Source organism: Prinia subflava (genome assembly GCF_021018805.1).
Source record: "Prinia subflava isolate CZ2003 ecotype Zambia chromosome W unlocalized genomic scaffold, Cam_Psub_1.2 scaffold_32_NEW, whole genome shotgun sequence".
Lineage (NCBI taxonomy): Eukaryota > Metazoa > Chordata > Aves > Passeriformes > Cisticolidae > Prinia > Prinia subflava.
This window is the reverse complement of record NW_026960609.1, coordinates 457,198-481,810: the sequence shown is the minus strand read 5'-3', so window position 1 is coordinate 481,810 and position 24,613 is coordinate 457,198. Positions and strand designations below refer to the sequence as shown.

General features: G+C 45.9%; 1 protein-coding gene across 2 annotated transcripts in view; it reads right to left on the bottom strand.

Moving 5' to 3' along the window:
• Nucleotides 1-13,930: 13,930 nt before the first annotated feature.
• The window catches only part of LOC134565066 (uncharacterized), a 32,466-nt gene continuing 21,783 nt past the window's right edge, over nucleotides 13,931-24,613 (bottom strand). Inside the window, exons 2-6 of one of the 2 annotated variants that reach the window (XM_063424443.1) lie at nucleotides 21,087-21,256; nucleotides 20,496-20,618; nucleotides 20,268-20,326; nucleotides 19,176-19,343; nucleotides 13,931-17,085 (exon numbers count right to left, since the gene is read on the bottom strand). In XM_063424443.1, coding sequence (XP_063280513.1) covers nucleotides 16,848-17,085; nucleotides 19,176-19,343; nucleotides 20,268-20,326; nucleotides 20,496-20,618; nucleotides 21,087-21,256 — 758 coding nt within the window. In that variant the 3' untranslated portion in view covers nucleotides 13,931-16,847. Of the gene's footprint in view, nucleotides 20,619-21,086; nucleotides 21,257-24,613 lie in introns of both variants that reach the window. The other variant, XM_063424444.1, reaches the window with a different exon arrangement.

Here is a 24,613-nt window from a genome sequence, read left to right as displayed (position 1 = left end):
AAAGAACATTTTAGGAAATTGCAATTAATTTAGGGTACCAGTTCTGATTTACTCCTAAAAATTACTTTCTTGATCCAAACTTACAAAATGCAGAAACAACTGTAGTTTATATACTAGGGTTCAGTTTCTGAGACACTTCTGTTATATATATATATATATATATATATGTTATAAATGCCAATACAGTAGTCCAATTATAAATATAATTTTTGGTTTATTAAAAAGGATTGAATTATAGAATTTCGGCAAAACCACCTGCAGCGGAGATACGTTGACGATTGACCTGGGAATCATCAACCGTGAACTGGGAGGCAGTATCTGGCACACTGCCGTCCCCCCTGAGTTCACAAATTGGCCTTGTTTGGGGCTTAGTTTTTATACACTTTATTCCGCCTCTGGCAAAAATTTCCTCATAGTCCTTTTGTTTCAAGGCTGGTTATTCGAATTCATAGTCGTCTCCAGCTGAGCTGAAAAGAGTTTCCTCCTCTGCTGCAAGGTGTCAATTTCTAGTTTCCCGTGAGTGAATGGACTGGACAGCAAAGTTTATGAATAGAAAGAGTTCTTCTGTGCTCTGATGACGGTGCTTCGGTGCTTCGGTGCTTCTATGCTTTTTATGAGGTGCTCGGACAGCTGATGATAGTGCTCTGATGGCTCTGCCATCAGTGGAGGAAGGACTGATAGCTTATCTTAATGTGTCCTTTCTGATGCCAAAGAGAAGGCCTGTGTTTCCCTAAATCCTTTGTTCTCCTTTCTAAATGTAAATTCCAGGGTGGTGCCTGCCTCTGTCTCAGCGAATTTTCAAGGCAGACTGAAACTTAAGACTATATTCTCATATAACATATATACAGTTGTTTTCATAATTTTTAACATGACATAACCCAAAAAATTGCTTTTCTGCATTTACATTCTAAACTTTACTAGATCGTGTATCCAGCAGAAGTAGATGAATAATATATATTCTCTATACCTGAGATAAGGCAGACTACTGACAATATACCCTACAAACACATAGGATTCCAAAGCAAAAAATTAAAAATGTCTGCCTCCTCTGGACTATTTCCACTCTGTCATGGTAGTTTAGAAGACATCAAAAGAGATGCCAGCTAAGGAGTTCTGTAATACCCAGCTGGACTATCAGGTTTAATTTTTATAAATTATTAGTGCAGTTCTACATCATTTGTATCTCCAGTTTATGGCAAACCAAAAACAACCTTGGTATTTATGCTTGTCAAAACACAGGGGGCTTTTTAAAATGTAATGGCCTCTCCTTCATTCCCAAACTAAAGAAATTATACAGAGACTATCTTATTTTATCCTACGATATCTCAGATTACTATTGCTACTTCCAATGCATGTCTGATACCCTCAGACATGAACCAGACATGTCCTCTGGAAGAGCCCACAGGACCAAGAAGGAATCTTGACACTGGTTCCAGGCAATAAATAAAGGTACTGTAAAGTTTTGTTATACAACTCAACAATGTGCACTCAAGAACACAGATATTTCACTGTTGTTATGATTTTTGGACGGTACAGAAATAACATACGGGACCCCAAAGTTCCGACGAAGTCAACGCAGCCGAGACTGATCACTGTAGCAAAGCTTGAAAAATTGCTACCTGCTTCCTCAGAGAGGTAAGAGAAATATCACCATGCTTTCCTAAAGAATGTTGGTCCTGCTGACCACGGGGAAAGATGGATCCTGCCAAAAAACAGCAGGTTGGACGGCACCCCGCAAAGGTGGACTTTGATTCCTAGAACAGACAGCCGGGCAGAGGTTCCAAAAAACTTGGGGAACCAGCCTCTCCTGAAAGAAGACAGTTTGTACCTTTCCTGACAAGAGCAGCAGGAACTCTTTGCTGCCGACAGCTTCTTTCGCTCCCCCCCGACCTCTTCCGTTTCTATCCGAGGGAGATCAAAGTGAGCGTCTGCACTGCCACCCCCCCCCCCCCGGCTGGATCGGAGATGGCACTTCCCTGGCTTTTCCTTCTCCTTTCTTCATATCAAGGATGGCTGGGCAGCGGTTCCTGCTTTATCAGCCACTGCGACTGGTCTGTACCATGACTTTAAAAGATGCCAGCCCATCCCAGATACAGCTGGTCAGATTCCCAGACCCTGAGTGTGACACAACAATCCTTTCTTCCTCTGCATGGCCCAGCACCTGGCCTGTGGTCGGTGGGGACTGGGATCGAAACTTTTAATCCCCTCGGTATCCTTGTGTGAGTTTAGGGCAAAAAGTTCGCCTTATGAGTGTTTTATGCTTTTAACTTTACCTATGCTTGTTTTTATGATTGCCTGTGTGAGTTTAGGGCTTAGTTTTTTCTTTGTTTTCTATGTTTTAACTTTGTTTCTTTCCCTCTGCGGGGGTGGGGGGTGGGGTGAGAAAGGAATGCAGCTGAGAGCACCTAGCCGGTCTCTCTGTTTTCTCTCTGTCTCTCTCTCTGTGCTCAGCCCCCTCTTTCTCCCCGCGGTGGTGGTGGGAAGGGGATCGGACCCTCCCCCCTCCTTTTTCTGTTTTCCTTCCTGCCATTTCTTCCCCCGCTCCTGCTCCAACGGGTGCAGTGAGAGCGGGGAGACTGCCCCCCAGGCAGGAAGCCGGCAGCTGGGGCTGCACAGCAGAACCTCGCTGCCGCCTTCCCTTCTGGCTTCCCGGGCGGGCGGGGAACACCCCGAGCCGGCAACTGCGATCTCTCTCTCTCGCTTGCTTTTTCTGTGCTCGTTTTTTCCCCCATCCCTGCGGGTGCGGGGGCTAGGGGGGTGTGCAGGGCCGCGGGTCCCTTCCCTTCCCTGTGTTATGAACAAGTTTCCCGGTCGGGAGGGGCTGGGCTGCCCCTGTCACAGCCCCGTGGCGGGACGGTCGCCCCGTCCCCCCCGGGGGAAAGCGCAGAGCACACATTGGCATGTTAAAAGAACTCTGGGAGTGCAGTCCCCCTCCTCCCAGTTTGTGCCGTCCCCCAGCCTTTTGGAGGAATGGGGGTTTTTCCTGTTTAACCCCCACACCCCAGCCAGTTTGAGTAGGGAGGGAAGCTGCCCTGAAGAAAAGTTGCCTGGCAACACTTTCCTACCTCATTAGAATGTGAAAAGGAGCGGCTCCGGCCTTGATTGCCTGGTTATTGTTCTTTGTAACTACCTTTTTTTCAGCAGGAATACCTCTGCTGCGACCAGGACAAATGCATATGTATTTGTATATGCAAATAAAACTGACCCGGTGGATCCTGGGAGGGTTTTTTAGGGAAAATGCACCCCAAGACAAGAATCTAGATTTGTCAGAGGAGAATTAGATAGTGCCCTGGCCGAGCAAGAAGTGGATGCACCCCCTGGCCTGGTTTGAAGATTCACCATGACCTACGAGGAGCCTGAATGGAATGGGAACTGGCCAGCTGAACTGACTGAGATAGAGAACGGGGAACTCTCAAAGGTTTTTCCCTGAGGGTAAAGAGCTGACTGCACTCCAGTGGCAGATCCCCCCCACTGCTCTGCCTTCTGATGGTTAACCAGAGAGAACTCCCAGCTGTTCCTATGGGAACAAGGACTCGGCATCTACTGTTTGCAGTGGAATGATGAACTGGGACAGCACCTGCTCCTTTGGATGGCTGCAGCAGGGTGGAAAACTCCGATTGGTCTCTGCAATCCTGCTGATGACTTTAATAATGAGCTGATCACTTTAATAAAGAGCTGAATATTAATAAAGGCATATGCCCTGTTGAAGGCTGGGACTCGATCTTGGGATTGGAGACAGAGCAACGCAGATCCAATCAATGTGATTAATAACATACGTTCTCCCCTTTATTCACGAGATGGCTGGTTGTATACAGTAAGAATAGTTTACAGTAACAGGTGCATTTCTATTGGCAGTGAGCGTGGACAAATATGTAAGCTATTACAGTTTAAGGCAGCAACCATATTTCCATGCTAACTATCTTAGCTAAGGCATGCACACACCTTAAGTGAATTTTCTAACTGCACCACAGGTTTATCTACTTCTAGGCAGGCCAGAATCTGAGGCCTAGTTTGGGATAGCTCAACCTTTATTCTATAAGTCATCCTGCTCCTGCTACACCCTGTTCCTTTCACCTGCACAGTGCCACCGAAGAGAGTGACTTGGAGTGGCTTTGCCGCTTCGTTCTCCCCTTCCCCCCCCCCCCACCATGAGTGGCAGGAACTGCTCCTTTCCCCCCTCCCTCCCAGCGGAGCTGCACGGCGCTGCGAATAGGGCATGGGGCGGCGTTTGCCGCTTCGAGACAGCTTATTACGCTGCGGGAGTGCTTGCTTGAAATTTAAGGTATAGTTTTTTTTACAGAGAAATGAGGGCCTCGTTTGCCTGATTTCCCCCACCCCTGCAGAGCTGCAGCCATGTGGGGCGGGCCTGGGGCCCTGAAGCCCCCATTGTCTCACTCAGGGCAGGGCCAAATAGCGTCCACCGCCTCTGAGGTGGGCGAAAGAATTTCTTTTCAGAGGGACTGGTTTATTAAAATATTAATATAGATCTAATATCAATATTAAACTGTGACGGACAAAAGACTCTCTAACAGGTAAAGTTAGAAAGTGTATGTTTATTGCGACGCTGGGCCAGCGCGTGGGATAGCTCCCTAATGCGCACTGCAAAGATCACAGGTCATTACAAAGCCTTTTATTTACAAAAATGTTGAATACACAAAATGCAAATGCATATTCATACTTCTGTCACTTCCTCTTCTCCGCTTCATATGCTAATTGACAACAAGGCTATTAAGCATGCGTAGTTTGTTCCCTGAAATGGGTCGGTGGTCCTTTTGTGAGGAGTGGTCACCAAAAGGAGGAAGTAAAACGAGTCTTCCTCGTTCTAAACTTTCAACCTTTTCAATGCAGATGTGATTAATGGATGGTAGAACTCCCCGTTTCCTGTTTTCCAGGACTATTTCAGTGGTTTCTGGAAACAAGAGGTCTGGTGTTGTATTGATTCGTTTCTCTGTTTGTTAAGCAATGAGTTATTAGATCCGGGGTAGCTTATCTTAAATCCGGTTTCTTTTAACCATCCTCTAACTTTTGACTGATTTCAGCAAAGCTTATCTATTCATTTCAGCTAAATCAGCAACATCTACTGTTAAGTGTAACCTTAGTTTTTCTCAAAGCTTCAAAATTAGTGTCTCAGGGATGAGTTGATTTTTGTTTGTGTTTTTCCCTCCCACGCTCCCTCAAAAATTTTCTTCTTAAGGCATCTCCAGTGAATAGAAATGGAGCTTTAAATGCCTATTCATAATAGAAGAAAAATGCAAAGAAAAACAAATAAGCCACCTTTGTTGCCTTTTGCAGATAACACAAGTATTATTGATAATTCTATAACTATCAGTTATGAGTTTTAAGTGTTATTGTTAGAAATGAGACACTTGACACGGCCAATATATCAAGCAGCAATTTAATAATTAATTAATTAGCATGGTAAAGTGTGAGCAAAGTGTGCCGGGTACAGTGGTAGGGGTTTTCCCTTCCAACTGCACACCGATTGCTGGACTTGCTGGTGTTTTATTGGCTATATTCATACATATTCATAAGTTTTCCTCAGCAGTTTCTATTTCCAATATTTAACGTCATTATTCAATACCTATTGTGGTCTATTTTAAATTTCAATATTCCAGGATGTATTTCCAGGATATGTTTTCCAGGTGGTGGGGTCCAGCATCCAGATGTGGGGTCCAGCTTCCATTTTCCAGGTCTATCAATCTTTGATAGTCATGTTCAGTTTTCCTTTTTCGGGAACCATAAATCAGCGAGCTGAAGTCTTTCTTTCGTGTCTAGGATGCTTTCCCACCTTCTGTGAAAGGCCTGGGCCCCCTTTTTATTTCCTTCTTTTGCCTAAAAGCCTTTTTACAATCTAAAACTACAGTTAAAAATTCTTTAACACAAAGCAAGCTTCTAAAGTTATAATTAAAAGACACTTATTACAGAATAGCTTGAGATTTATAATAGGTAATTGCAAGCAAAAGATTTATTCAAAAACTTCCTTCCATGCTTTCCTCAGCTGTTTATTAAAACTCATGTTTATAACTGTCCCATGGCCGTGTTTCACAACTACAATTACACAGATTTTCTTCATTTCCCTGACACAAAACATAACTTTGTATTTCACATTATCTCAATTTTTAAGATATTTGTTGATGATATATTGATTATATAATGGGAATTCACTGATATGATAGTTATTATCACAGTTCTATAGCCGACTGCTGCTGCTGCTGCTTCTTCTTCTCATGTACTTTGCTATTTGTCTATAATTGCCTGTAAGACACGTGTCACCCAAGAATTTTTCCTTGTTTTCTAGCTGTCTATGCTAGTTTTGCATTCATGATTTTTTAAATATTTTCAGATTTTCGGACAAGGTTATCTGAGTTTGTAAGAATGCCTCCTCTGTCCTGACAGTTTGGGATGCAGTTCCAATCCTGGTCAAAGACCATCTCCAGAGCCTGCTGAGCTCAGAGCATCTCTATCCTGACAAATTCAGGAGGTGTCAATTATTATATTAGTTTTTATCATAACATTTTTAAGAATATTGGCTTAAAATTGGTGTAAGGGATTCCTCTGCAAGTAGAGCTTTCGGCAGTTACCATGCTTGGGCTCTCTCTGGATGGGAATTGCCTGTTTGCCCAGATGTTTTAGCAAGAAATTACATATGAGTTATTTGACTCAGCAATTTGACCTTTAAATATAATAGCTGAATTGATCTTTGAGGTCAACCTGGAATTCCTGCCCAGGAAGGATGAACAGGTTATCACTGGAAAAGAAGCACTTCAGCTTTTGCAGTTCCTGGGCTGATGAAAATAATTATCACAAAGATAACTTGCAACAATGTAACATTTATGTTATGAACCTGAAGAAAAAATAATTCTGAAACCTGAATGTTGAATTTAGACAATGGAGTCTGATGAGTTATCAGTTTAGGGCAGTGGAGTCTGACAAGTTTGTTAACTTAAGGAGAAGATATGCATGTGTTTTATCATTAGCAGGTTCAGCAGTCGTGTTTCCCATCACCTCTGAGGACTGAAAAGGGACACTGCATAGCCTTAGTGGCTGTCACATAGACTGCAAAGATGACCATGTGGTTGGAAGGTATGGAGACAACAAAGTCCTGTGTCAGCAGCATGGTTCTGTTTCCATCGATCTTCCTTGAGTCACTCCCTGCTTCAGACTTCAAGAAGACATCCAGTGATACCAAGGATCAACATCTTGGCTCAAAGGACCTTTTCTTTTTCATTTGTTTTAATTTTATAGTAGATGCTGTTTCATTTCTTACATAGATGTAGTTGCATTTTAGGTAATATTTCACGTGCCTTTGGTGTATGTTTTGTAATTATCAAGGGCTGTTGTTTCACTTTGTGGTTTTTCCCTTGTGGTGACTGGGATCACGTAGATTTTTTGGAGTCAGATATCTTTTTATTGATATTTTATTAATTTTATTATTCTTTTTTTCTAGGTTACATACTACAGATATATTTTTAATTGATATTTTTATTAATTTTATTATTCTTATTATTCCTTTTTTCTAGGTTACATCCTACAGGTATCATGGGCCAATTGAGTGAACAATGGTCCAATCCTGCACATCCTGCAACATCCTGCAATGGGTCCCTGACTCATCAGGATCGCATGCTTTTGCATTAAAAAAAAATAAATAAAAGGGTCAACCAGCTTGTCTGAATTATTGGAAAATTTTAAGCACAATGTGCTTCAGGGCAGATTGCTTATCACTTGCCCAGTCATAAATTATCAAAATTGGAAAAATAAACCAGTTTGTGGTTGCAGGTGTTGATCAAAGCAGGAAAAGCCCATGTTATCTGAAAGGATGATTCCTAAAGTGATGAATCTTGATTAATTAGACCACCATTTTTGAGCAGGCTAATGATGTTTTGTTTTCTGTATTAGAATTAGCAAATAGCTAGGCTTGTCGCTGGTGCATGGACCTGATTGTGAAGGGTCTGACAGCAAATGCCAGAGAACTTCCCTGACCATTTAAGTCGGTGCCCAATGGAAGTTCTATTTAGTGATTGTTTGATTACTAAAGGGACTTCTGGTGTCATGTTTGTCCTTTTCTTGCAAGGACCCTGCAGGAGAGGACACTGACACAGACGCTGCCCTCAGCCTTAGACAAAAAGGGGGAGATGCGGTACTGACAATGGTCTGAAATTAGGCATCAAGCTCTGCTAGTGTCTGGGTGAAATCATCACATACTACCTTCACGCAGGCCTGAGAAAGTGGCCTGGGAAAAAATAAGGAGGAAACCAAAGCAAACCCTGGGAAGTGAGAAACCATCTGCAGGTGGTGTTTTTCCAACATGTTTACTGGCAAGGTTGTTGACAAAGGGTGTGGACTCTGAATAACCAATTATGTTCTTTGCACCGAACTACTCTATAAAAGTAGAATTTAGAACAATAAAGATTGCTCTCATCTTCACCATCATATCAAGAGTCATGTTATTTCCTGCCGTCCAAAAATCATAACAACATTTCATAATATTTGTCTTTGAAATAACTTTCCTTCAAAGTTCTGCTGTCAAGCAATATTTCAATGCATAGTAGATACAAACTCTGGGTAGAGCACAAAGGTTTCCAAAGCTGCACTCAGTGATGCAAGTGAAAGCAGAAAGTAGGTGACTAATTAAACATTTACTCTAGCAGTCAATCTCTTCTGGTATTAAAGGAGGGAATATAGCTGGATCCCCATGGCTGAAAACAGTTACCACACCTTGGACAATCAAGCTTCAAAATTCCTCTTTAAAGCCTTCATTTTGATTTTTGACTACTCTGTATTTTCCCTCTTTAACAAGCTGTCAATTATGAGGACACATTAAAATTCTCTTGGGTACACATTAGCTTATGCCAAATGGTTTTGTCTTAAATACTACATTCTTGTAAAGTTGAATGCATACCTACTCTCCTGTCCTGTTGCCTTTCGATAGAAAGGCGGGCGACCTGGTTCCAGAAAGCCAGCACGGCAGCTCGACGTCCTCGAGCTACTCGGGCCACTGACACGCTGACACCAATGTGGTGGATGGCAAATGGCGTTTATTGGATTAGCACGTGGGGTTAAATAGTCTAAGGGGTCTTTACTACGTCAGAGGGGGGGCGGAGGGTTCAAGGTGAGAGGCCAATGGGGTTAGGAGGGGTCACCACCGGAGAGACGGGGGGAGGGTCCTTATCTTTCCGTGACATCGCGAGATCTTCCGAGCGCCTTTCCTTATCTAACACACACATCTCCCCTCCCCGCCTCACAAATAAATGAGGCAGTTAGAACATAGGCATTAAAAAAAAAGGTACAAGGTAGTAACTTAACAAGGAGAACAAGGGGGGTTTGGAGAACCTGAGTAGGTTTTGCAAGGCAGATCAGGCAGACCTCGCGACTGGCAATGTTCATAGTTTGACTCACAGCATTTGTTGTTGTCCTACAAACAGAATGTTGGCCCGTTCTAAGCGTGTTTGAACAAATGTGACCAGCTTGTTTAGCAGGCACAGTCCAAAGGCGAGAGCTAAAAGCAGCATTGCCAGTGGACCTATCAGGGTGGAAATTAGGGTGGTGAGCCACGGCGATTGATTGAACCAGGCCTCGAACTAACCCTGTTGGGCTTCCCTGTCTCTCTTTCTCTGGGCCAGTCTGTCTCGGAGTTCCATCATGGAGTCTCTAATGACTCCTGTATGATCGGCATAAAAACAACATTCCTCTTTCAAGGCGGGACACAGGCCTCCTTGTTGCATGAACAGGAGGTCCAGTCCCCGCCTGTTCTGCAGGACGACTTCTGAAAGCGAGGAGACTGATTTCTCTAGGAAGGAGATGGATTTCTCGATCCTTTGCAAGTCCTCGTCGATGGTCATTTGTAATTGAGAAAGTCCTTGGTGTCGGGTCACGAGGGCTGAGACACCTGTGGCCGTGCCGGCTGCTCCCAGTCCGAGCAGCATCGCGATGGTTACCCCTGTTATCTCTCGTTTGTGGAGCCGGCCAGTTCCTCGAAAAGTTGGCACACCTCCTCGTCTGAATGGTACAGGACCCTAGGAACAATCAGAACTTGAACACAGAAATCATCAGTCTCATTGAATTTGGCAAGGGACACACAAGGACTCACCCCAGACCGCTGGCAAACCCACATCCCGGATGCAGATGATATCACCCACTTATTGATCTTCTTGTCAGGTTTGACAACTTCGGCGCAAACATTTCCTTTCCGCCTGGCTAAGGTTGCGTTGCCAAAGCATTTTCCTTGACCCGTGACTTGACTCAGGGTGATTCCTCTGCGGGGAGTGTCCCACCTGCACTGGTGGGGGACATCAGCTGTGGAATAACTGAATGGGATGTTTAGAGCAACTCCTTCATAGAAAGGAGGTTTAACGTCGTAACAGAGCCAGCATGAATCGGTTAGGTTCAGGTTGGATTCATTTAGAGATGAAAAGGTAGCTTCTAACATGCGGAAAATGGGGTTCGGGTCAGACACAGCTAAGCGGTCTATCTGAAAGACATCTGCATAGCCGGTCAGGGTATTGGTGACCTTTGTGGGCAAGGCTTTGGGGCGGGTTGTGTTTTCCCTTTTTAGTGAGTCTCTAATAACTTCATTGGGTCCAACTGCTCGGGGCACTGGCAGCTGGAGCCTGATAATCTGCACATTCACCCACTCTTTTGGCAACTGGAGGACTACTGTCCACGTCCTGCCTGTGGCCCAGCTAGGGTGATCCGGCTGTAAAATGGTCATGTTATAATCGGTGCATGTCCGGCAAGCAGGGTCCTGATAATAGTTTCGATAGAACCCTGTCCTGAAGAATGGTTTGTTACAGCTGGTGGGTGCCCAGGTGAACTGTAAGAATTTATCGGGTTCCTGTGGGTCCCACCCATATCCTGATGGTCTGGCATCTGTAACAATGGTTTCACACCCCCAGTAGCCACAGTACCCCCACCCCGGGTAGTTGCAGTACCTTTTCCCTGGGTTGGAAGCTGGGCACCAGTAGGCCATGTACATGTGCATGAGGTGTGGGGCGTGGCGGTCTATTTTCGGTCGCCCCGGGAACAGGTCAGTGATGTGGAAAACGAAGGATGGGGCGCCATGTGTGGTAATTTCTTTGAGCACCTTGTCACTTGAAAGGTGTTTCATGACCCACCTGAATGGTTGGTGGGGGTAATAGTCTGGGCTGGCTTGCACTCTGGCAACAAGCCCTAGTAGCAAAATCATGCAAAAGCACCAATGTTGTTTGGGTATCACCGGTGCGTGACTCTTGGGTGCTCTCGGTTCGTCCCTTTCCTCTGGAACTGGAGTGTACACCTTACGGGGGCGTCTCACAGGCATGTCCTGTAAACAGAAACTCACAATTTTCATTAGTCTCATTCTGAAGATCAGGCTTGATCGACTTAAGTGGACACCACCTGATTCTTCCCTCCCTTTTGACAGCTGCGTACCCTCTCCCCGTGAGTACCAACCTCCAGCCCCGTTCCCATTCACCCAGCTCATTTTTGATTACAACTTGCGGGCCCTCCTCTAATGCTCGGGTGGCCCAGTGCTTTTGAGCAGGACTGTTTGTTTCATCCCCCTGGGGAACTGGTTCAGTGCTAGCAGGGCAGTTGCCAGCAGCCATGACTGGTCTCCTGGGGGAATGGCATTGGTGAAACCCTCTGACTTCGCCAGCACCTCTATTCTGGTTTTGAGGGTTTGGTTGGCTCGCTCCACTATGGCCTGACCTGTAGAGTTGTATGGAATGCCTTGCACTAAAGTGATGCCCCACTTTGAGGCGAATTCTTGCACAGGTTTGGAGGTAAAATTTGAACCATTGTCAGTTTTTATTTGCTTGGGGATACCAAGCCATGCCATGGCTGTCAGCCAATGTTGAATCGTGGCTTTGGAGTTAGTTTTGGAGTGCTGTGTGGCCACAATCACTCCGCTGTAGGTGTCCACTGTCACTGCCAGCCATGCTCTGGGCTTCAGCAGTTGACATAAGGTGAAGTCCGACTGCCAGATTTCTGAGGCTTTGAGACCTCTTGGATTGACCCCACTGGTCCACAGGGGTGACTTCTGGCAATGAGGGCAGGTGGCCACTGCATGTTTTGCGTCCGCTGTCGAGATCCTGCACCTCTTTGCCAGAGCTTTGGCTCCGATGTGGAGATACTCATGTAGTTGGCGAGCTGCCTGCAATGTCCACACTCCCTTTGCTGCAGCGTCCGCTTTGCCATTGCCAGTCTGGAAGAAGCCCTTGACTGGGTTGTGGCTGCTGATGTGAATGACAGACACGGTACCCTGTCGCGAGGAAAGCGCTTCTTCCAGCATTGTGGCTGCTGCAGATGTTGACACACCTGGTCCTGACATGGCCAGGCACAGCCTTGCCACGAATATAGAATCTGTCACGATGTTAAGGTGTTCATCTTGGAAGAGTCCGCACGCCAAGACCACAGCTGCTGCTTCCAGTTGTTGCACTGACAGTGTGGGGTCACATGCTTTGACACAATGCCATTGTTCTCCGGTCTGCCACACCGCCGCTGCAGTGGAAGTCGCAGAGGAGGCGTCTGTGAAGACTGTCGGTCCTGGCAGTGGTCGGTCCATGACCTTTGGTGGCAGGTCTATGTCAACAATGGTCAGTAGCTGAGTCCAAGGTGGTCTGGTGGCGTAGCAGATTTCTCCTCTGAAGCCAGTGAGGGCAAGGGCCAGGTGCTCTGACGCTGCGGTTGACTCCGTGGTCAGCTGCTTGCGGAAGGGGAGATGGATTCTTGTTGGTTCAGTTCCCAGTTGTTTCAGGGTGAGTTTCCTGCCTTTCATGATGATGTTGGCGACACATTCGACTCCCGGGGAAAATGCACGAGCTGGTTTTCCAAGGACCACCCATTGGATCGGCTGGGCCTTCTCAGAGGGTCCTTGGGCCAGTGCTCCCACTCCTCCTTTCTGAGTGAAATGGACGTACAGATCAAGGGGCGCACCTGGGTTCCACCTGTCAAGTGTGCCAGTAGACATCTGATGTTCGATGAAGTCGAGGGAGCTCGCTGCTTGTGGCGTCAGCTCCTTGGGTTCCCAGGGGTGCTTTCCTTTCAGGAGATCATACAAGGGGTCCATGACCTCGGGAGGGATCAGGATGATGTTGCGGAGCCACTGCAGAGATCCCACGAGTCGTTGCATGTCATGGAGTGTCTTGATGTCTCGGCAGACCTTCACCTTGGGAGGGGTCACGTAGGAGTTTGTGATCCCCACTCCCAGGAAGGCCATGCAGGGTCCTCTTTTGATCTTTGCGCTTGCAATCTCAAAGCCGTTTGCCTGGAGAGTCTCTGTGATTGTGGACACTAACTGATCCACCTGGCTGGCTGATGGTGCGGCGATGAGGACGTCATCCATGTACTGAATGATGGTCGCAGCAGGGTGGGAATGTCGGACTGGCATCAGTGCTCTGTCCACGGTGATTTGGCATACCGTAGGGCTGTCTACAAAACCCTGTGGTAGCATGCGCCATTGGAAACGGAGGCTGGGTCGCTCGCCATTTGGGAACACAACAGAAAAGTCAAACCGTTCCTTGTCCTTGGGGTGCAGGGGTATCGAGAAGAAACAGTCTTTGATGTCCAGCACTGCGCATGGCTGCCCTTCGGGGATGGCTGAGTTCATGGGCATCAGTGCCTGGACAGGACCCATAGGTTTGGTTGTCTTATTCACTTCCCTGAGGTCGTGGACGAGGCGATAGCCTTCTCCAGACCTTTTGGGGATCACGAACACGGGGGTGTTCCAAGGGCTGGTGGTGGGTTCTATGTGACCCTTTTGCAGCTCACGGTCAACCAGTTCCAGCAAGGCTGTCATTCGAGGCTTTGGCAGGGGCCACTGCTCAACCCATACAGGGTCTGACGATTTCCAAGTCAGTTTGATTGGCAGCAGTGGGTGCACGGCAGTGGCCCTCAGGATAAATTTGTAATCCTTACTCCTAACACGGCAAGGACATCCCTTCCTATCAAGGGTGGTGAATTTTGCAAAATGTAGGGGTAGATTGCCACAGTTTGTTCTGGTCCTTTTTCTGTGTGGAGTGTTATAGCTACCAACTGGGTGCTTCTCCACGCCCGGGTCTGCCCTCTCACTCCGTTCAATGGGGGTACTTCTTTAAATTGCCAATGCCGGGGCCAGTATACTTGCGGGATTATTGAACAGTCAGACCCCCTGTCCCCCCAAAACTGAAGCCCTATGACATGGGGGTCCCGGCTGCCATAAAGGCGGCATGTTCCCCAAATCACCAGGGGCTCCTTCCCGATTTTCATGGCCAGGGCCACCCAGGGGTCCCGCTCTGGGGCGACTCCTGCTGGCCCTGTGCCACAGGTGCGGCCTGCGGCGGTGGTGGACACGAGGGCGCCGCTGGCGGTGTTGTGAAACCTTACCATTGTGTCGCTGTGGGGGGTGCAAAACCGGCTGTCCCCTGTGGGGGCATGGGGTATGAGGGTTCCCTGCCCCACTGGGGGTTGGCATAGATGGGCCGCCTCGCATTCGCAGCGGGAGGAGGCTGGGTGCGGCCCGCACGCCCCCTCCCTTTCCCGTTTCCCTGAGGCCGGGACCTGCAGTCTTTGGCAAGGTGCCCCTTCTTCCCACAGCCCCAGCAGGGCCCTCTCGCACGGGCTTGGAGCGGGGGCACCGCCGGGGATGGCTGTGCTGGCTGGGGACAGCTCACCACAATGTGGCCTGCCTGGCCACATTTGAAACATGCCATCGCACTGGTTAAGGTGCGGACGGCTGCCTGAGTGGGTGTCAGTTGCTCCTCTTTTACTACATGTTTAATCATGTCGGCCAGGCTGGCTCCAGCCGGCAAGGAGCGCAGAATGTCTTTGGTAATTGAGTTACATTGTTGCCGCAGGCAATCAGCTACTACGGGGCCTTTCGCCTCTGGGGGCAGGGTAGACGAATGCGCCGCTGCCTGAAGGTGATCCACAAAATGAGTGAAGCTTTCGCTTTCACCCTGTTTTATGGTGGACCATGGAGAGGGCCTGACCACCACTCGGGATGCAGCTCGAATGGCCTCCCGGGCAGCCTGGGTGGTGGCTCTGACCTCCTCAGCCTGCATGTTCGCGGCTTGTTGCTGAGGGGTTATCATGTCGTCATGTTTTCCCATCAACCTGGATAGGCTGGAGTCGTGCAGTGGCTGCCCTGCTCCAGAAGACTGAGCCAGTAAATTTGTACAATTGTCCTTCCACTCTTGTCTGAACACAATCATTCCTGCCCCATCAAATATCATACGTCCTATCTGTTTAACATCAAAAGGGAGCAAATCAGACTTGCCAAAAAGGCCATCCACCAGGGTGGAAACCATGGCTGAATTCAACCCTTTTTCTGAGATTGCTTTTACAATTGTTTGTATGTCTTTGGGGTTTACCGGTGTATATGTTTTTTTGCTGGTTACCCTCCGGCCCGGTAACCCTTACTGGGAAGGCTTTCACTGCGGCCGCCGGTGCCCATTCGGCACAAGCTATTTTTATTTTTCCCCCATCAGTGAACTGGGCTGGCTCGTATTTTGAACCCCTTCTGGAGTGGCTTAAGGTTTTATTAGGTTTTGCTCTAGACCTTGCTAGCCTCTCTGTCTCTAAATCCCAGTCAGTGTCTGACAGTTCTCCCGAACTGCTGCCGCTGGTGGTGTCCGACTGAGAGTCGGAAGCGGACTGCCAGCGCACTTCCAGGTTCGGGTGCCATTTTGTGCGGCTCCAGCCCCGCCCCTCCCCTCGGGGGTGGCGCCGCTCCCGTCCCCTGGGCTCGTCCTGCCTCCCGCGGGGGGAGGTCTCTCCCTTAAATGGTGGCAGTGTTAAACGCAGCTCTTGGCAGGGCGTGTTCTCCCTGCCACTGTTCTGCGCGTGCGCGTTTGAGAAAGCCCGCGGTTCCGAGGCGAGCGCTCGCTCCCCGCCGCTCCCCTGTGCATACACGTCTGCGAAAGCCTGCAGTTCTGAGCCGAGCGCTCGCTCCCCGCCGCTGTCCCGTGCATAGGGCTCTGCGGAGAGCTGCCTCTCCGAACCGCGCATGCGCTCTCCGCCACTGTCCCACGCGCACGTGGCCGCGGAAATCCGCGGCGCCACTCCAAGCATGCACTCCCCCCCCTTCCTGCCGCTCTACGCGCCAGCAAAAGCCCGCGGCTCTTGTCTGAGCACGTGCTCCTCTCTCTCTTCCCCGTCTTTCCCCCGCGCATGCGTGTCGGCGAACATCCGCGGCTCCGGGCTTTCCCCACCAAGAACATCCAGACCCCGCCCTTCCCCGCGGCTGCCGGTGTGAGTTTCAAACGCGTATGGCGGCGGTGCCGCCCGCGTGTTCTCCCGTGCCACGTGCTTGGCGTCTCTGGCCTTGCTCGCCAATCCCTCCCAGAAAATCTGCGCGCGCTGCCGCATCTCAGGCACCGAAATGCCGGCTGACGGCGAAGAGACGCATTGGGGACCCGTGGATTTTCGGGAAGGTTCCGTGGGCTAGGGGGAGGCCGGCGGCTTCGGCCGGGGGGCCGGGGGGTTCCCGGAGGGCCCCAGGGGGTTTGGACTCGGGCTCCAGGAGGGGGGAAGCATGCCTGGCTCCCGCGGTTCCCCACCCTCGGACAAATCATTTTCGGATGCCGTTTGCGTTGTAGCTCCCACCCCCACCTTGGGGGTAGCTAGCAAGCACACGCGCGCGGCGCTCCAGGTCTCTTGTTCCTCCATCGCCTTGCGTAGAGCCTGCTCTACCTTTCCCCACGCCTTGAGGCTTTTAGCGCTGCCCGTGGATTTAGTATCTTCGGCCAGGGCAACCGTGCACCTCCCCCAAACCTCCGAATGTAATACATCTACTGGTCGTTCGACAACCCCAAGCTCTAATAACCTTGCCATAGCAAGTTCAAAATCCTTGAGCTTGCACTCAATTCCCCACTGTTTATGAATCGAACTTACTACCTTCGCCATGGCTTCCATTGGCTGGTCCGACGGCGTCCCGTCCGCCTAGGGTCAGATCCTTTGTCCTGCCCTGGCCGCTGCTCCTGTCCAGGTGAAAATCCCGATTCTCGAGTGTTTTTTCCTCTTGGGTTTTCGGCACCACAATGTTGCCTTTTGATAGAAAGGCGGGCGACCTGGTTCCAGAAAGCCAGCACGGCAGAGCGACGTCCTCGAGCTACTCGGGCCACTGACACGCTGACACCAATGTGGTAGATGGCAAATGGCGTTTATTGGATTAGCATGTGGGGTTAAATAGTCTAAGGGGTCTTTACTACGTCAGAGGGGGGGCGGAGGGTTCAAGGTGAGAGGCCAATGGGGTTAGGAGGGGTCACCACCGGAGAGACGGGGGGAGGGTCCTTATCTTTCCGTGACATCGCGAGATCTTCCGAGCGCCTTTCCTTATCTAACACACACACTGTCCTTACCCTAACTGCCCCAAAGCACCTCAGCCACAATGGCCCTCCCCGACCCAGCCCCTTTGAACCTCACTGGAGGAGGACAAGAGCAATGATGGCTTTTCTGTTGCTACACAATATCATAAAATCATTAGGTTGGACCTCTAAGATCATTGAGTCCAACCATTAACCTAAGGCTCCCAAGTCCACCACTAATCCATATCCCTGAACAACACCTCTATGCACCTTTTAAACACCTCCAGAGATGGTGATTCCACCACTTCACTGGGCAATCTGTTCCAATGACTGACAACCCTCTCTGTGAAGAACTTTCTCCTAATATCCAATCTAAACCTCCCCTGGCACAACTTGAGGCTGTTTCCTCTTGTCCTGTCACTTAATATTGGAAAGGAGATACCGACTCCCACCTGGCTACAACCTCTTTTTGGACAGTTGCAGAGAGTGATAATTGCAGAGAGTGATAAGGTCCCCCCAAGCCTCTTTACTGCAGGCTAAACAATCCCAGCTCCCTCAGCTGCTCCTCATAGGGCTCATGCTCCAGCTCTTTCACCAGCTTTGTTGCCCTACTTTGGACACGCTCCAGCACCTCAATGTCTTTCTTGTAGTGAGGGTCGCAACACTGAACACAAGATTCGAGGTGCAGCCTCAGCAATGCCACAGGGAAATGACCACTTCCCTAGTCCTCCTGGCTGCACTGTTTCTGTCTCCGCAGAGAGCGGATGCTTCTTTTACTTGTTTTATAAATCTACAAAATAAAACTTACAGACACTTGTAATACTAATTCCCTCTTGGTGCTCATGTAATTTTAATAATTAAGTATGTTTCTTCTAGTTTTTAAGATGTTCTGTATCCACCACACTTCACAACATTTCTATGGTGAGGACAAGTACAATTTTTAAACTGTGTGCATCAGATGTCCTGTGAGCCTGCAGGGTTAATGCAGAACTCCCAGATTTTCTCCTCTTTGTTAGGGACTGCCTCTGGCTTGCTGTCCTGCTTGCTCCTCTCTGCTCCCCACAACTGGCTAATAAAAATGGATGGCAAACCAAAAATCTCTACTATGAAAAAAAGTCTGCCTTAAGACATCTGAATTTTTTTTCTGTGTTTTTAATTTTATTTTTTTTTTAATAAGGGACAGTACTGCTCCTCCCTGCACAGTATTGCTCCTCCCTACACATGGAAAAAGACTAAAGAAGCTCAAAACTTTCTCTTCCTACTTCCATTTTCTCCTCAGATAGAAGGAAGTTTTATTTGCAGTATGAAAACAAACACAAATAAATACAGAGAAGAAATTTGAAAGATAATAATACTTAAACCAGGAGGAGTGGCTTCTGTCTCAATATATGACCTCCATGATTCCCACAGTATTCAAATACACTGCATTATCACAAGCAGTGCTCACAATATACTGCCTGAAAGTTACTGTACTAGTTTTTCTCTTTAATCATTGATTCAGAAGAATCAAATTCTCACAGTTAAAGGCTTTATGTATTCAGGAACAAAATACACATCGTGATCAACATTATCACAACAATAAAGCACACTGTTACTCTTTAAGCAAAACAGTAACAACACCAAAATTAGCCAAATTAAATACAAATTCAAATCTGATTAGATACATCTCTCTGTCCAACCCATTCCAACACTGATATAACATAACCCTTTTTGTTGGCTAGAAATTGAGTGCATCATTCAGCACTTTCAAGCTTGCCCCAAAACCCTGTATTTTTTCATAGGGTTCAATCAAATTACAAGCTGTAAGTCTACAAAAACTTAAGAAAAGTAATAAAAATTCATACTAACTCTCCCCTCAGATATGCTTATATAATTGGCAGGGATAAAATAAACAAATAGACACAATTTCCATACCTGTGGTCAGACCACACTGATACTGTCAAAACCAAGATTTCCATTGCTCTCTCTGACAGCTGAATTTGCATAACATGTGCCCTCATTGTTGGATGATGGTGTTTTGGATGAGTTAGTCTTATCCTGAGAATGATTCTCTTCTCCATTTTCAAAGTAATTATGGCCAGTCTAGGTGACAAATAAACAAGTAGGTAGCTAATTAAAACAAAAGCAAAATAGCAATGTCAGAAAATAAAGACAAAAAGGAAAAGGTGGGGGGGGAGATCATATTGATGCTGCCTTGCTTTCAACACCAAGTGATTACTGAAATGAACAGCAGTGAGCATTTAATTTTTTAATGAACTTCAAACATATCTAAGTTCCTAACTTATCTCTTACTTTTAGCTAATCTGAAAACATGGGAGACTTTTCATTTTTATACCTTTATGTAGAACCTCCCGAGCCAACCTGACCAAAATAATCAACATTTGCTGGTTATTCATGGTTGCTTGTCAAATAGAGCTTAATAGCCTTTGTCTGTTTACATAAATAAAGAAAAAATAATTTTTTCTATTTCTAGATATTGCAAATGAGGGACAGATTATCATCATAATTTTCAGTATCAGCAACACTTGGGGAGGAGAAAACTGAAGAGGGGTTAGAGTAGGAAGACAGGGCAGTTTCTTTTCACCAGTAGTAGGCAGGCAGGACCAAAAATGTTGAGGCACCCTTCTCTGAGACAAATTTAGCCTCGCTCAAGTGAGCATACAGAAGACAAGTACTCTGACACAGGGGTAGAAAGCAGAGCCCTGGGCAAGAGGAGACAACTGCAGTGTTCACTGAAGCAGGTCTATGTACCAGAGCTTGGGGAAACAGAGCTGAAGTTACTGAAGGCCAAAATCCGGCCCTATCAGCACAGCTGCCCTTCGCAGATGACCAAGGTGTATTTGTCACACTGATTTCTCCTGCCCAAAGAGGAGCTCAACAGGCAGGCTTCATTCTCTCCACCTCTCACATATTTCCACGTCTTTCTGGTGTGTTCAGCTATCACAGCAACAACTTGGCTGTTGAGAGCAACTGGAGCATATACCAAAGAGAGCAGATCACACTCACATCTGGATTCCATTCCCAGAGCTGCTTGTAACTCCCTCAAAAAAGTGAGATTTCTTCCCCTATTCATATGGGTTTTAAACAGATATATCAGAACACACAGTAAGGCTGAATTCCTCAGATAAAATAGAAACACCCCCTCCCCCCATTTTATTCATCTAGCAAGTATTTCACAAAATATGACAGGTACTTTAAGGCAAGGCTCGTTCAGTCAGTGATAGGTTTCATTACCTTGTTGTAGAGCTTTAGTATCACTTTAAGAATCCTTTCCACAAAGAAGAGAATATAGAATCCTCCAAACACTGCAACAGCTTTCTCAACATAGTTATCTACTTTCAGGTCAAACCCAAATGCCTAACAGTGAAGAAAAAAGCAATGCAAATTAGTCTGTAGTCTTAGTACATTTCCAGAAAAACAAACAAACACACTGCACAGATACCCCTCTATTACAAAAACTGTCTCTATACCAACCATCGGTTTCCATGAGCAGAAATTGTAAAAGATTCTGATATAATTACATTTTTTAAGCTTGGACAAAATGGTAACAGTGTAGCCTATTAAAGTTCACTACAACTTTATCCAATGTATTTCTCTTTTTGTTTAGAGGCAGAATAGCCCTTGGTCCTTCCCAATGAACAACAAGGCATAGATCTTGATGGCTCTGACACATTCCAGAGAGGGATCATAACTAATGGCACTGAAGCCCACACAAAACTCCTTGGAGACTGCAACCCACACACAGAACCCCACTGTGTCATGCTTTTAAAATCAATACACTTTAGAAACTAGTATGCAAACCAAATAATGATTCCCCTTGCTTACCTCTGGAACGAGCTGGAAAATTGCATTAGAAAAGAGAGTACCAATGGCCAAGCCCACAAAGTAAGTTAAAACCTTGGGGAAATATGACTTCTTTAAGAGAGGAGTTAAAATCAATCCCAGAAGTGATGCCAAGTTAATGATAGACACAGCCAGGAACCCAAATCCCCAAACTGTGGATAAACAAAGAGAAATACAAAATATATTAGTGTAACACCCACTTCAGCCTGCTTGTGATTTCTCTAATTGCTAAATTGGTGTTGAACTGGTAAGAGACGTTCCTTGGTTGAAATTAAAACTCACAAATATAAAATTCTTAAAATGTATAGGCAGTTAAGATGTATTCCTGTAGAAAGGAAATATCTGAAAACACTTTCTGAGACAACCATATTAAAAATGGAAACCATGCTAGTAGAATATATGGGCTGGCCTATCTGCTGCTAATATAAATGGTCTCTCTACAGTCAACGAAGAGTAAAAATTAAGGCTTAGGCCAATAATTGAAGCAGCTATAACATAGAGAAAAAACAAAACTTCTTACTAGTCCCAGAGTCAGAACCAATTGACATTTACTTCTAAGAAACTCCATGACAAAAAGACTGTTGTCTTGGCTGTACTAGATATAAAAATCCTTCCTGATAAAGAATGACTCCTTCACTCTGAGGTGGTATCTCAGTTCCTAACCCTCCTCCTTCCCCCTCTCATTCAAAGAAATTCTGCTGGCTGAAAATGCTGCCCATCACTGTTTATCAACAGGTGAAGTGATAGCTGATAGTTGAGATAATTATAATAGAGAAACAAAAGTGCATACAAAAGAGGTTCTAGGTTCAAAAAGAAGGACATGTGATGTAGGTATGCAAAGGGAAAAAATCTTTCCTAAGAATCAGTAAATGCACCAGGGCTCAGCATAATTTTGTTTCCTTCACCATAAGCATAATCTCAGATATTTAATGTTCATGCACCAGGACTTGCACAAATCCATACCACAAGTATTCTGGAGCCTGAATTATAGGTTGGAGACGTGTGGTGTGGTTGTTGTTACTCGTAAGCATGTACAAAGTTGTAAACTCTATGGAGAACTTTTTTTCCCAGTGGCATCTCAAATCCCTGTGAGTACAGAAAAAAACTTTTAAAGTTGTGCAAAGAGGTCTGCAAGGGTGCCTCAAGTGATGCCACAGAACTATGAAGTAATCCACGTGGACAGAGGGTTTGTCTTTAAAAATTAACCAATAATAATAATTCATGCCAATACAACGTTGCCTAGATGAGAACAGTTTCATATAATCCAGAAAGTTGCATCATTATAAGCTTGCATGTATGTAGGGAAGTTACCATAAATTCCTCTCTGCATAGCAGAAACTAACAGATCAGATTATGGTCTGATATTATTTTCTGGAACACAACAGGCAAACACACTAAGCTAGATTCCTCACGTGCAACTGGGATGGTTCTACTCCGTACAGTGTCACAATGTTTTTATGAAATAAATTTTCTATGTCAAGAACAGAAAGCACTGGAAACATTCAAAGTATTTGCAGATGTATCAATGCCAATTACAACATTCATTTGCCAATTTTGAGAGAGCTACACAGAAAGAGGGAAAAACACATAATTAGATATGGGTAGAATCACTAAGATACATAGACTATTTTTTATTAAACTAAATTACAATTAAGATTGTAACTATATTTTTGAAATCAAATTTATAATAAACGGGTTTCCAGTGTCATTGCGAGTCAGAAAACACTGTCTAAATTTGGGATTACCAGAGAAGTACAAGAGTCTTTTAGTTTAGTGCATGGACATCTACCCATATTCTGTGCAAAAATGTACATTTTAAACTGAGTTGAAAAAATTCCAAGACAACCAATGTTGCCAAAATTCCTGCATTAAGGACTGTATTTCACAATATCATGTATGCACTGCTGCCTTAAAATGGTTTTATTCATTAGGACTCCATCCACACTAGCCTTTTGATGAGTCCACACATCTCAGAAAGCTGGGTAGTCTGACTTTATCTACCAGAGCAGGGCCCTCAGATGCAGTGCTAATTGTTCCCCTGAGACTGATGCCTCAGTCATTTTTTTGCTAACTACTATTATTCTTTCTGTCTCTAAACTGTAGCCCCAATAAAGAGACAGCCAAGATACCCAAAGGCACAAGACATCCAAAAAACTCCAAAACATCCAAAACTGCCGGAGTGCAAGTAAGATGCCCTCCTTAGAACACTGCTGATCAGCACTGTTCCTTATAACAACAGGCAGGCTCAGGCTCAGGCTCTTATTTAAACTTGTCCTAGGATAAAGAGGAAGCAACTGCATAAATGTCTTTCTGAAGAAGTCAAGCAGAGAACACAGAAAGTGTTTGTCTTGGACATGAGGAATGCCACTGGGCAGTTTCAGCTGTTTGATGTATCTCTATACACCTCCTTATTATCTTTCAGAGAAGCAAGCAAGGGGAGGGCTTGAATGTGCCCTGAGATCAGATAGGTTAGATGGGAATTTTACAAATCCCAAGAAAAAAAGACGTAACATCTGTTGTCTTCCAACTTCTACTCTGCTTTGGCATCACTTATTTTTTATTCTGAGTAGCTGTTCCTAAAGCTCATTGAACTGGCTTCTTCTGCATGTCTTGTCCATTAGTATTTTGGAAGACAGTGTATTGTTAAGAGAGTGGGGGTCCCTGGGGAGAAAATTCACATAGGCACAGCTGGGAACAGACATGGAGGATTTTGCTTCATGGGCAGCAATTGAAATCATCTGGTCTCAGTGCTACTGCAATACAGATTCACTTTGTGATGGGGTGAGGGTGTATAAATCAACAGCTGCGTTGGGCACTGGGCTTTTCTAGGAATCTCTGTTCAAACAGGTCCCACTATGTGTCGCAGTGGTTTAAAATGCCCTAGCCATGGGCCTTGCAGATTTCTTGTGCTGCAGCCAAGGGAGGGGCAGAGAGAATGCTGCTTTGCTTATCTGGCTACTGGACATCGTTTCTGAGACGGTCAGATAAAAGAAAAACAAGAGGGATGGTCTAAGTAGCTTAGGAGGTTAACAGTAGGTCAAGGATTCCATGTTCAACCTACTCAACCAGCACACCCCACCCCCCAAAACAAACAAACAAAAAACAAAAAACCAACAAGAGATCCTACTCTCCAATGCAGATCTTATGGTCTTCTTGTTAATATGTGAGTCCATATGATACAAGCAATCTAGAGCAGTCATGCTAAATTGTTGCCATGGTTTCAGTGATTACTCAATTAGAATTCTAATCTTTCACTGACACAGCAAAACACAGCTATGTTTTAGGAATGATCTCTAATTCTTATTAAAGATGATCACCTATATTAATCAGAATGCTATTAATTCTAGTATTTCAAATACTAGTATTCAAATGCTAGTATTTCAAAATACTAATACTAGAATTTCAAAAGTTACGAAAAGCACTTCTGTATCTCTTCTTATGAAGACCAACATTAGGCACTAGTAATCCAACATCCTAGCTTTTAACATTAATTCAGCTGACTCCCTTGG